The sequence below is a fragment of the Oncorhynchus masou genome, chromosome 2 (assembly GCF_036934945.1).
Source record: "Oncorhynchus masou masou isolate Uvic2021 chromosome 2, UVic_Omas_1.1, whole genome shotgun sequence".
Classification (NCBI taxonomy): Eukaryota; Metazoa; Chordata; class Actinopteri; order Salmoniformes; family Salmonidae; genus Oncorhynchus; species Oncorhynchus masou.
Window position 1 is genome coordinate 11,717,714 of NC_088213.1, and position 13,450 is coordinate 11,731,163.

Below are 13,450 nucleotides of genomic sequence, written 5' to 3' on the forward strand. Positions count from 1 at the left end.
CCCACTTCTGTCTGTAGCGTCCCAACAGTTTGGGCCTCACACTGATAGGATGTGAGACTCTCATGAACACGTACATGTGGTTGTTATGCTCTAAGACCCCACAGGCTTCACAAGACGTACCTGAAGGTCCCCGGTAACAGTTGAACAATGAATGGAAGTATATATGGAGACTTAATGCTAAAACAACAACAAATGTTTCTCTCAGATATAGGACAGACACTTCAGAACAAACTTCCTTTAGATTTTTTTTTTTTTTTTTGGGGGGGTCATCTGTTATTCCATGTAGTGAATCTGTTATTCAATGTGTTTGTATTAGCAGTTTGGCCAAATACATTTTTTCATCAACTATTTGTTTTTATATTGTATTTTATACTTCAAGGGGTCTTAAAATGTCAAATCAAATAGATAAATGACCCTTGGTGTGACCTTCTTAAAACAATTCCATATAGATAGTAGAACCCCAGATTAGACAGGGTTTAGTCTGTAGAGGGTTAAAGACATGCCTTTGGAACCATCACGAGATAGGGTCAGGTTGGGTTTGGGGGGTTTCTTGCTATTGTAATGACCCCTGGGGGAGCACGATATGAACTGTGACCCATGATTTTACGATTCAAGCACATTAGCCCTGTTTCAATAGGATTAACCCATTCAGCAGAGTTAGTCACCAGAGAACTGTAGAATCACAGCATAGAATCACATAGAACTTGCCACAAGGCACCTGGAAGTTGATGAGAGGTATCTAACCAATTATAGTCTCACAGAGGATTTCTACCCTAAACCCTCCTCCAGTGTACACATGCTATACTTAAGCAATAAGGCCCGAGGAGTTGTTATATCTTGGCCAATATACCACACCTAAAGTCTGTTCTTAGGACACAGCCCTTGGCAGTGATACATTGGCTATATACCACAAACCCCTGAGGTGCCATATTGCCATTATAAACTGTTTACCAACATAAATATGACTGCAAATTAGTTTTGCATCTTACCCGTGGCATATTGTCTGATATACACACTGCTAGAAGGCTGTTTCAGCATCCAGGACCCAAACTACTAATGTAGCTATGGCTGCGTTTACACAGGGACCATAATTCTGATATTTTGCCCTAATCATTGGCAAAAGAGCTGATCTGATTGGTCAAAAGACCAATTAGTGAAAAAAAAAATATTAGAATTGGTAAGCCAGGTTAAACGTAGCGTTATAGAGCCCTAGTCAAACGAATATGATAACCAGATCTCTGAGATAGCAGAAGTAAGCTTCATACAAATAACTTCATCCCCAAAAAACATTCTTCCAGTACAGAGAGGAAACATTCAAATGTGTGTACAGACGAGGCGTCCTTGTTTTGTGTCGCTTTCAAACTGTAGCTAACTATTATTTTGGCAAGTACATGTCATGAAACCAGATGTGCATTCATGTAGACCAGGGGTGTCAAAGTCAAATGGACGGAGGGCCAAATAAAAAATTTAGCTACAAGCCGAGGGCCGGACTGTTCGAATGTTCATTGAAAAATTTTTAAATGACGCATATAGTCTAGTGAACCTAATTGAACCTACTGAAAACCTAACAAATATATTCCAATATGATCAGATAAATAAAGCAATATTTTCTTATGGCTCTGTCAGTAATCTTTAATTTTCAACAGACACAAAAGACAAATTTCCTTTATATAAAAATCCCCATAACATGAACATTAAATGAAAGAAACCGGTATTCAAGGCACCATCAGTAGCCTATATTTTCTATTTTAGCAAAAGTGGGCTAAATTTACTTCAAAGAAAAAAACAATAATAGCAATTTTCTATCATCCACTCAACTGAAATATTTTTAAAATATAATTGGATTGAAATACAATAAAATAAAGTGCAAAAATCTATTAATCAAAAACAACACTTTGTTTAAGGAGAAGTAACATGCAGTGAAAACAAATATTAAACTTTAACTTTTAAACTTGAACTGAGTAAAAACTCTAAATATGTGATTGCACAGTAATGTTCACTTGTTTGAGGTTGAGGGTGATACTTGGTGGTGTCCCATCTTTTCCACAAGTTCATCAATGTTCGGGGTAAGGCTCTGAGCTGAGGAAATCCTCAGAATTGAGTGGAGGTGTTCAGCAGTAAGTCGACTTCTGTGTGATGTTTTGTTCAGGTTCATCAAAGAAAAAGTTGTTCACACAGGTATGTGCTGCCAAACATAGACAACGTTTGAGCAGCCTGGATGCGCAGCTGGGGCATTGTGTCGGGGAGGAAACGGGCGAACTCCGCAGCACCCACTGCCGCATATTTTGCCCTCAGTGCATCATTGCATTGGAGGTCAATCAACTCCATTTGGAGGTTTGGTGGTGAGCTTTCCACGTCAACAGCAAATGGGTTACCGAGCAGTTCCAACCTGCTTTTTTGTGCTTCAAAGTCAGCAAATCGGCGTCGAAAGTCAGCGGCAAGCATACCTATTTTATCAGCCAACTGTGCGCTCGGGAACGCACTGGTAGAGAGCTTCTCTTTCATGGTCTGGCAGCTGGGAAAGTGGCTCAAATTTTCTTTCCGCATCTGCGTCTCCCACAGAGTCAGTTTGGTTTTAAATGCCTTCACTGTACTGTACATATCAGAGATGACATGATCCCGACCCTGCAGCTGCAAGTTCATTGCATTCAGATGACTCGTAATGTCACACAGAAAAGCCATTTCACACAGAAACATTTCGTCTCGGAGTTGTGTTGTGTCTTTCCCTTTGCTGTCCAAGAACAGACAAATCTCCTCACGAAGCTCGAAACATCTTTGAAGCACCTTTCCCTGGCTTAGCCATCGCACCTCTGTGTGATAAGGCAAATCACCATGCTCCGTTTCTAACTCCGTCAGAAATGCCTTGAACTGGCGGTGATTCAAACCTTTGGCTCTGATAAAGTTAACTGTGCGCGTGATGATGCTCATTACATGCTCCATTTTCAAGGCTTTACCGCACAACGCTTCCTGGTGTATGATACAATGATAAGCTGTCAGCTCACCTGTCGCGTTTTCCTCTTTTATCTTTTCCCGTATCTTCGCCACCAGTCCGCTCCTGTGTCCACACATCGCAGGTGCTCCGTCGGTTGTCAAACCCACGAGTTTTTCCCAAGGCAGCTCCATCTCATTTACACATCTTGACACCTCTTCATACAAATCATGCCCCGTAGTTGTGCCATGCATAGGACGTAAAGCCAAAAACTCCTCTGTCACGCTTAGGCTGGAGTCCACTCCGCGGATGAAAATTGACAACTGGGCAATGTCAGAAATGTCGGTGCTCTCATCCACAGCCAAGGAATATGCAATGAAATCTTTTCCCTTTTTCACAAGCTGCTCTTTTAGATTGATGGACAACTGGTCTACTCTCTCGGCAATGGTGTTTCTGCTCAGACTCACATTTAAAAAGAGTTGCCTTTTTTCTGGGCAAACTTCGTCACAAACTTTAATCATGCAGTTTTTGATGAAATCCCCCTCCGTAAATGGCCGGGCTGATTTAGCGATCTCTTCTGCCAAAATAAAACTGGCCTTGACAGCAGCCTGGCCTTGTGATTTGGCTTTTTTGAACAGAGCCTGTCGAGATTTGAGGCCTCGTTTTAATTCCTCTGCCTTTTGTAGCCTTTGTTCCATGTCCATATTCTTGTTTTTGTCCGCGTGTTTCGTTTCATAATGTCGTCTCAGATTATACTCTTTCAGTACCGCCACACTTTCTCCACACAGAAGACACACAGGTTTTCCAGCTACCTCCGTGAACATATACTCCGACTCCCACCTTGTTTGAAACCCCGGTTCTCAGTGTCCACCTTCCGTTTTGGCATTTTTGATGGGTATCTGAAAGTTAATTTTACTGTGATGCTGACGACTGCTGTGCCAATAAATATTGAAATGAAGCAGCCTACTGCTCGGTGCGTCACCGTTGCATTGTGGGAAATGTAGTATTGGTGCGTGTAAAAGATCTGCGGGCTGCCGGCTTGCTGCGGTCTGCGGGCCGGTTCTAATAATAAATCAAGATCATCCCAGGGGCCGTAAAAAACCTTCTCGCGGGCCGGATGTGGCCCGCGGGCCTTGACTCTGACATATGTGATGTAGACTATAGAGCATGTTATTTTACAGGAGCAGTAATCATAGACAAATGAATGCCTCATGACGTTTTTTTTTATTTAACTTGGCAAGTCAGTTAATAACAAATTCTTATTTTCAATGACGGCCTACCGGAGAACAGTGGGGTAACTGCCTTGTTCAGGGGCAGAACGACAAATTTTTACCTTGTCAGCTCGGGGATTCGATCTTGCAACCTTTCCGTTATAAGTCCAACGCTCTGACCACTAGGATACCTTGACTCACAACATGGCAGTCTCTTTACGTGCAACTCCCTTGATACGACATTGCTTGTTGTTGTGAGTTTAGGCTGGTATCATGTGCTGTGCAGTTATGTGTTGATACATGTGTGAATTGGAAATGTGTTTCTTTTTGTGTATCCCAACTCACCCCGTGTCACGACTTCTACCAAAGTCGGCTCCTCTCCTTGTTCGGGCGGCGTTCGGAGATCGACGTCACCGGCTTTCTAGCTATCACCGATAAATTTCTCATGTGTCTATTTGTTTTGTCTTGTTCCATACACACCTGGTTTTCATTCCATAATCACACTGCATGTATTTAGTTCTCTGTTCTCCTCCATGTCTTGGTGTGTAATTGTTCCGTGTTACGTGGTTATCGTTACGCGCCAAACTGGGTTTCCGTGTTTTTTGCACACGGTTTGTTTATTTTGTATTACAGTGTCTTGCATTTATCGCGCCTTACACTTTTGCCTTGTGGGCTGGAGGTTTTCAAGAAGCTGCGTTCTTCTGTTATTTTCTCTACTGCCATAATAAAGTGTGCACTTGTTCAATGCTCCTGACTTCTCCACCAGCAGCACAAAGCCCTGACACCCTGAGACACCCTCAGGGAATGGGGTCACGACCAGGGTCAGCCATTGTCAACAGTGACCCTGGAGCAATTAGGGTTCAGTGCCTTTAGGAAATACATTTGATTGACTGATTGATTGATTTTAGATTCCAGAGGTGTGGTGGATGACAAGTGTCCCAGCTCAGAGTGGAACCACATGTGTAGGGACTGTTGTGAGTACCAGCTGATCCAGTGTAGATGTCCTTCCCAGGGGGCACGGGTGGGCTACTCCGTCCCCTGCTGCCGCAACCAACTGGACCAGTGTGACCCCTGCATCATCCACCCTGGTAAACAACCTATCAGACCTCTACCAAAGATACTGGTAACTAACCCCAAAATATCTCATCGTTGTCATTTCCAGTGGGAGCAAATGAAGCATATTGGGCAGAACAGGCATGGAGGTGGGCAGAACCAAGCACGACCTAGCGAGATCCTGTTGTCATGTTTTAGAATATATTTGCATATTTCTGCTGGGTAACACCTCCTTTGTGAAGTGTTCATGTGCAATAATTCAATTTGCCGTTGCATTCCTTGTAAACAAAAACATTTTTGGGAGCTTTGGTAAAGGGTCAAGTACACATAACTTAGTCCACTCTGTTCATAACAGATTGGAATTTGGGAAGAGGACTGTATTGACACCAAGTTTCATTTAGCTCCATTTTCTCCCACATTCCGCCCCTGGACTTCCTCCCATCACCAACTTTGGTGGTGAGAAGAAGCTCTAAACGGACGCTTCAGATTTCTACATCCTGTGAGACATCTGTCTCCTTCTATTTAATCTGTGCCTCTACTGCTTCTCTGTTACTCCCTTCCAGATTTCTTACCCAATACAACTGTTTGTACACTGACATTTGTCTTCTTATTCTTCACATGTTGATAATGCTTTAACGTTAAGATGTAATTACAAGGATTCACTTTTTCTCACAGATTTATAAACGTTTAAATTAACCAAAACATTGAATGTGATTAAACATTGGTTGAAATTGCATGTCATTTAGCTGCTGACCTGATCTCCTTGCTCCCTTGTTTCTCCTCTTCCCTCAGGCTGCAGTCTGTTTGAGAACTGTAAAATCTGTCACAATGGGACGTGGGAGGCCAAGGATGATTTCTTCATCCGAGGGAGATTCTGTACGGACTGTCGTCAGGGCTGGGCAGGTGGAGACTGCAAGAGTGAGTCAGCTGTTTCAGGGGTAGAGCATTTTCTAAATTACAGTCCTTGGGAGTTTTTCACTTGTTTCATTGCCAGTGTTGAGGAGTAGTGAACTACATTGGTAACATTTCAGTAGTTAATTACTTTTTAGCCATTTAACGTTAGTGGTGTATCTAACTACTGGAACGACTCTACTTTTTAGTCATATAGTGGAGTATCTAACTACTGGAACTACACACTACTTTTTAGTCATATAGTGGTGTATCTAACTACTGGAACTACACACTACTTTTTAGTCATATAGTGCTGTATCTAACTACTGGAACTACACACTACTTTTTAGTCATATAGTGCTGTATCTAATTACTGGAACTACACACTACTTTTTAGTCATCACCTGTCTAATTCATCAGCTCTGTCTAATTCATCAGCTCTGTCTAATTCATCAGCTCTGTCTAATTCATCAGCTCTGTCTAATTCATCAGCTCTGTCTAATTCATCAGACCTGTCTAATTCATCCTACCTGTCTAATTCATCAGCTCTGTCTAATTCATCAGCTCTGTCTAATTCATCAGCTCTGTCTAATTCATCCTACTTGTCTAATTCATCAGACCTGTCTAATTCATCAGACCTGTCTAATTCATCAGCTCTGTCTAATTCATCCTACCTGTCTAATTCATCAGACCTGTCTAATTCATCAGCTCTGTCTAATTCATCCTACCTGTCTAATTCATCCTACCTGTCTAATTCATCCTACTTGTCTAATTCATCCTACTTGTCTAATTCATCAGACCTGTCCAATTCATCAGACCTGTCCAATTCATCAGACCTGTCTAATTCATCCTACCTGTCTAATTCATCAGACCTGTCTAATTCTCACTTGAAACATTGTTTGTATTTTTAATAGGCTAAATTAAACACTATGTTATCTTCTGACTCTAGTATGATCTGTTCTTGCAATTTGTTTTCTATGACATTTTATATTTATATATCAAATCAAAAGTAACTTCAGTTAAGAAAGCTGTGTTTATAACTTCAGTGTAGCTCAACTTCTGACGATGTGATGTAATTGGTAGCTTGGTAAACTATATTTTCAGAGGAGCTTCCCCAACACTGTTCATTATACATCGACGTGAATGACTTGCTACAAACATCTGTTCTAATCTCTAGTTATTTTGCGTTGCATTATGGGAGCTCAGAGTATGTGTTCTTGTCCCTAGCATGTGGAGGGGTGATTCGTCGAGCCCAGGGCCACATCATGCTGGAGAGTTACCCCATCAATGCGCACTGTGAGTGGAGGGTGCAGGTAGAGAGAGGGGAGAACGTGGAGCTCAGGTGGGTCCCTGAATTGATTATACTGTACTATACTGTCAAATTCATTGAATCTCTCATTGGCTTTCATGAAGTTGAACGGTATTCTATGAGGAAGTTGTCTGTCACAATCCAGTTGCAGCTTTCATGGATCCGTACTGATTTTTTTTTTTTTTAAAGGGTAGTAAGATGATGTCCTGATATGGACACTATATAGATTAATACCTTATCCTACTTAACAGCCAAACATGATGATAACAAAGACCTTGTTTGGATCCGCCCAGGTTCTCCATGCTTAGTCTAGAGCCTGACCACAACTGTCATTATGACTACGTGGAGCTGCGAGATGGTGACAGCCTGAGCTCCCCCGTCATTGGCCGGTTTTGTGGGAATGAGCTGCCTCCACCAATCAGAACCTCTGGAAGCAGGCTGCACGTCCTGTTTGTCTCCGATGGCTACAACAACTTTGATGGCTTCTTTGCAGCTTTTCAGCAGAGCTCAGGTAGCTACAGGCAGGTTTTATTGCCATTATCAACAAGACTTTGGCATAGATGTTGCATGTCCTTATATGGTTACATTTTGGCCAAGATGATTTACTATATTTCAATCTATCAGCCGGTTCGGTCTGTCAGTCAGCCTGTCTGTTGCTCAGCCCGTTATTCATTATTCATGAATAATTTGTCTAATTGTCTGTTTGTTTTGTATTTGCGGCTCCCTTGCAGCGTGCAGCCCCTCCCCTTGTCAGCACCATGGAACCTGTTTGCTGAACCCAGTACAGTCTTTTCGCTGTGCATGTCTGCCAGGCTACACAGGCCAACTGTGTGAGAACGGTTAGTGATCCGTCTGGTAGCCAGAACCTCATTTCCTCCCCAAACAAAGTGAGTTATTCATTATCGTTCAGGTATTATAAAACCTCACTCTACTGCTTCCTGGGAGGAAAACCTTTTACTGTGGTGGGTTATATCAGGGTCATACAGAACCTTTTACTGCGGTGGGTTATATCAGGGTCATACAGAACCTTTTACTGTGGTGGGTTTTATCAGGGTCATACAGAACCTTTTACTGTGGTGGGTTATATCAGGGTCATACAGAACCTTTTACTGCGGTGGGTTATATCAGGGTCATACAGAACCTTTTACTGCGGTGGGTTATATCAGGGTCATACAGAACCTTTTACTGCGGTGGGTTATATCAGGGTCATACAGAACCTTTTACTGCGGTGGGTTATATCAGGGTCATACAGAACCTTTTACTGCGGTGGGTTATATCAGGGTCATACAGAACCTTTTACTGCGGTGGGTTATATCAGGGTCATACAGAACCTTTTACTGCGGTGGGTTATATCAGGGTCATACAGAACCTTTTACTGCGGTGGGTTATATCAGGGTCATACAGAACCTTTTACTGCGGTGGGTTATATCAGGGTCATACAGAACCTTTTACTGCGGTGGGTTATATCAGGGTCATACAGAACCTTTTACTGCGGTGGGTTATATCAGGGTCATACAGAACCTTTTACTGCGGTCGGTTATATCAGGGTCATATAGAACCTTTTACTGCGGTGGGTTATATCAGGGTCATACAGAACCTTTTACTGCGGTGGGTTATATCAGGGTCATACAGAACCTTTTACTGCGGTGGGTTATATCAGGGTCATACAGAACCTTTTACTGCGGTGGGTTATATCAGGGTCATACAGAACCTTTTACTGCGTTCGGTTATATCAGGTTCATACAGAGTGTTTCTTGGTAGTCTTAAACAAATCTACATTGAAACAGAAGTATTCACCTCACACACATGGTTATGGGCATAGAAAAAGAAGACAATGTCAAATATGGAGTTGAAATGTCTTCAATGTTGAGTTTGCATCACAATATTACACTTTAAATGCACAGGAGACTGACATATAACAAAACTGTTTGACATAGAAACACCCGAGTTTCAACAGTTACATTTTTTGTAAATCTTTTATTTAAAATATAGCATTCCACCCATGAGGCCAAAAGGGGGCGCTATTGGTCACTGACTGCAGGAAAAGGCTACGGGTCATTTCAGGAGTCCAGACCAAACTAGGGAGGGTTGATATTTCTACACAGACAACACTCTCTCTGCCTTCCAGTTGCTAGGAGTCAGGTGTGTGTGTTGCCAGAGAGGCCCGTGAACGGGGAGCTCCTCTCTGTGTATGGCCCGGAGGATGAGCTCCTGGCTGTTCAGTACCTGTGCCACCCACCCTACACACTGACTGGCAGCCCCCAGAGGACCTGCCTGCCCAACGCCACCTGGAGTGGCACGGTGCCCATCTGTGGGAAGGTAGATAAAGGTAAAGTTAAAGATCATGTAAATGAATGGATCAACGTTATTGATCCCCTCCACAGACAGGAATGTTGCAGACCTGAATACTGATGGAACAGGTGCATTACATTAGATGATGTGTCAATAAAATAAACTACACAAGGAAAATGAGAAGAGAGTACACAAGGAAAACAAGAAGAGAGTCCCCAAGGAAAACGAGAAGAGAGTACACAAGGAAAACAAGAAGAGAGTCCCCAAGGAAAACGAGAAGAGAGTCCCCAAGGAAAACAAGAAGAGAGTCCCCAAGGAAAACGAGAAGAGAGTCCCCAAGGAAAACGAGAAGAGAGTACACAAGGAAAACGAGAAGAGAGTACACAAGGAAAACGAGAAGAGAGTACACAAGGAAAACGAGAAGAGAGTACACAAGGAAAACGAGAAGAGAGTACACAAGGAAAACGAGAAGAGAGTACACAAGGAAAACGAGAAGAGAGTCCCCAAGGAAAACGAGAAGAGAGTCCCCAAGGAAAACGAGAAGAGAGTCCCCAAGGAAAACGAGAAGAGAGTCCCCAAGGAAAACGAGAAGAGAGTACACAAGGAAAACGAGAAGAGAGTCCCCAAGGAAAACGAGAAGAGAGTCCCCAAGGAAAACGAGAAGAGAGTCCCCAAGGAAAACGAGAAGAGAGTCCCCAAGGAAAACGAGAAGAGAGTACACAAGGAAAACGAGAAGAGTACACAAGGAAAACGAGAAGAGTACACAAGGAAAACAAGAAGAGAGTACACAAGGAAAACGAGAAGAGAGTACACAAGGAAAACGAGAAGAGAGTACACAAGGAAAACGAGAAGAGAGTACACAAGGAAAACGAGAAGAGAGTACACAAGGAAAACGAGAAGAGAGTACACAAGGAAAACGAGAAGAGAGTACACAAGGAAAACGAGAAGAGAGTACACAAGGAAAACGAGAAGAGAGTACACAAGGAAAACGAGAAGAGAGTACACAAGGAAAACGAGAAGAGAGTACACAAGGAAAACGAGAAGAGAGTACACAAGGAAAACGAGAAGAGAGTCCCCAAGGAAAACGAGAAGAGAGTACACAAGGAAAACGAGAAGAGAGTACACAAGGAAAACGAGAAGAGAGTACACAAGGAAAACGAGAAGAGAGTACACAAGGAAAACGAGAAGAGAGAACACAAGGAAAACGAGAAGAGAGTACACAAGGAAAACGAGAAGAGAGTACACAAGGAAAACGAGAAGAGAGTACACAAGGAAAACGAGAAGAGAGTACACAAGGAAAACGAGAAGAGAGTACACAAGGAAAACAAGAAGAGAGTCCCCAAGGAAAACGAGAAGAGAGTACACAAGGAATGAACATACACAACATAGTCATGGTAGACCATTGAATAACCAGCCCATTTCTCAAAACATGACTCTCCTCCATCTCTTCGTGTCTCTCAGAGCCCATTCGACCCAGTCAGAGGGGTGCAGACCCAGTCAGAGGGCTCGGGGTGTGTCCTCCTCCTGCCAGGCTGCACCATGGCTACCTCCAGCTGGTCCGGGGCTCTGGAGGAGGTCCTGACACAGTGGACTACTTCTGTAACTCCTCCTACATCCTGAGTGGAGGCTCCCGGAGCACCTGTCTCCCAGATGGCTCGTGGAGTGGCCGGCAACCACTGTGTGTGAGAGGTATACTGACAGCAAACAGCCATTTAGATAAAACACCTGCACATGTTTATCCACATTTATAAATTGACTTGTTCCAGCCCTGAATGCTGATTGGCTGACAGTCGTGGTTCCAGCCCTGAATGCTGATTGGCTGATAGCCGTGGTATATCACACAGTGTACCACGGGTATAACAAAACATACATTTTTACTGCTCTCATTACGTTGGTAACCAGTTTATAATAGCAATAAGGCACCTCTGGGGTTTGTGATATATAGCCAATATATCACAGCTAAGGGCTGTGTCCAGGCACTCTTTGTTGCGTTGTGCATAAGAACAGCCCTTAAGCATGGTATATTGGTGATATATCATACCCCCTTGGGCCTTATTGCGTAAATAACATCAGACTGTATAGTGCTTTAGTGCTGCTGTTTAGGTTACTGCACAATACTGTTGATTACGTGGTTAAGGGCTCTTCCTCTGTGTCCACAGCCTGTCGAGAGCCTAAGGTATCTGAGCTGGTGAGACACAAACTTGTGAAGCCAAAGGCCCCATCCAGGTATGACCCGTACACCCAGGTATGACCCGTACACCCAGGTATGACCCGTACACCCAGGTATGACCCGTACACCCAGGTATGACCCGTACACCCAGGTATGACCCCATACACCCAGGTATGACCCGTACATCCAGGTATGACCCGTACACCCAGGTATGACCCGTACACCCAGGTATGACCCCATACACCCAGGTATGACCCGTACACCCAGGTATGACCCGTACACCCAGGTATGACCCGTACATCCAGGTATGACCCGTACACCCAGGTATGACCCCGTACACCCAGGTATGACCCCGTACACCCAGGTATGACCCCGTACACCCAGGTATGACCCGAACACCCAGGTATGACCCGTACACCCAGGTATGTCCCCATACACCCAGGTATGACCCGTACACCCAGGTATGACCTGAACACCCAAGTATGACCCGAACATCCAGGTATGACCCGTACAGCCAGGTATGACCTGAACATCCAGGTATGTCCCCATACACCCAGGTATGACCCCGTACACCCAGGTATGACCCCGTACACCCAGGTATGACCCCGTACACCCAGGTATGACCCGAACACCCAGGTATGACCCGTACACCCAGGTATGACCCGTACAGCCAGGTATGACCCGTACACCCAGGTATGACCCGTACACCCAGGTATGTCCCCATACATCCAGGTATGACCCGTACACCCAGGTATGACCCGTACACCCAGGTATGACCTGAACACCCAAGTATGACCCGAACATCCAGGTATGTCCGCATACATCCATGTATGACCCGTACACCCAGGTATGACCCGTACACCCAGGTATGACCCGTACACCCAGGTATGACCCGTACACCCAGGTATGACCCGTACACCCAGGTATGACCCTGACACCCAGGTATGACCCCATACATCCAGGTATGACCCCATACATCCAGGTATGACCCCATACATCCAGGTATGACCCGTACACCCAGGTATGACCCGAACATCCAGGTATGACCCGAACACCCAGGTATGACCCGTACACCCAGGTATGACCCGAACACCCAGGTATGACCCGTACACCCAGGTATGTCCCCATACATCCAGGTATGACACGTACACCCAGGTATGACCCGTACACCCAGGTATGACGTATACACCCAGGTATGACCCGTACACCCAGGTATGACGTGTACACCCAGGTATGACCCGTACACCCAGGTATGACCCGTACACCCAGGTATGACCCCATACATCCAGGTATGACCCCATACACCCAGGTATGACCCCATACACCCAGGTATGACCCCATACATCCAGGTATGACCCCGTACATCCAGGTATGACCCCGTACATCCAGGTATGACCCCGTACATCCAGGTATGACCCCATACATCCAGGTATGACCCGTACACCCAGGTATGACCCTGACACCCAGGTATGACCCTGACACCCAGGTATGACCCCATACATCCAGGTATGACCCCATACATCCAGGTATGACCCCATACATCCAGGTATGACCCCATACATCCAGGTATGACCCGTACACCCAGGTATGACCCG

The 13,450-nt window shown here is 44.5% G+C and overlaps 1 protein-coding gene across 3 annotated transcripts in view; it reads left to right on the plus strand.

The window, feature by feature from the left end:
* LOC135555242 (inactive serine protease PAMR1-like) overlaps nt 1–13,450 on the plus strand; it is a 104,826-nt gene that overhangs the window by 3,267 nt on the left and 88,109 nt on the right. For 2 of the 3 annotated variants that reach the window (XM_064987559.1, XM_064987563.1), the window contains 8 exons: nt 5,049–5,228; nt 5,986–6,111; nt 7,312–7,426; nt 7,687–7,904; nt 8,125–8,232; nt 9,522–9,722; nt 11,147–11,374; nt 11,845–11,911. In XM_064987559.1, coding sequence (XP_064843631.1) covers nt 5,049–5,228; nt 5,986–6,111; nt 7,312–7,426; nt 7,687–7,904; nt 8,125–8,232; nt 9,522–9,722; nt 11,147–11,374; nt 11,845–11,911 — 1,243 coding nt within the window. The remainder of the gene's footprint in view (nt 1–5,048; nt 5,229–5,985; nt 6,112–7,311; nt 7,427–7,686; nt 7,905–8,124; nt 8,233–9,521; nt 9,723–11,146; nt 11,375–11,844; nt 11,912–13,450) is intronic. The other variant, XM_064987569.1, reaches the window with a different exon arrangement.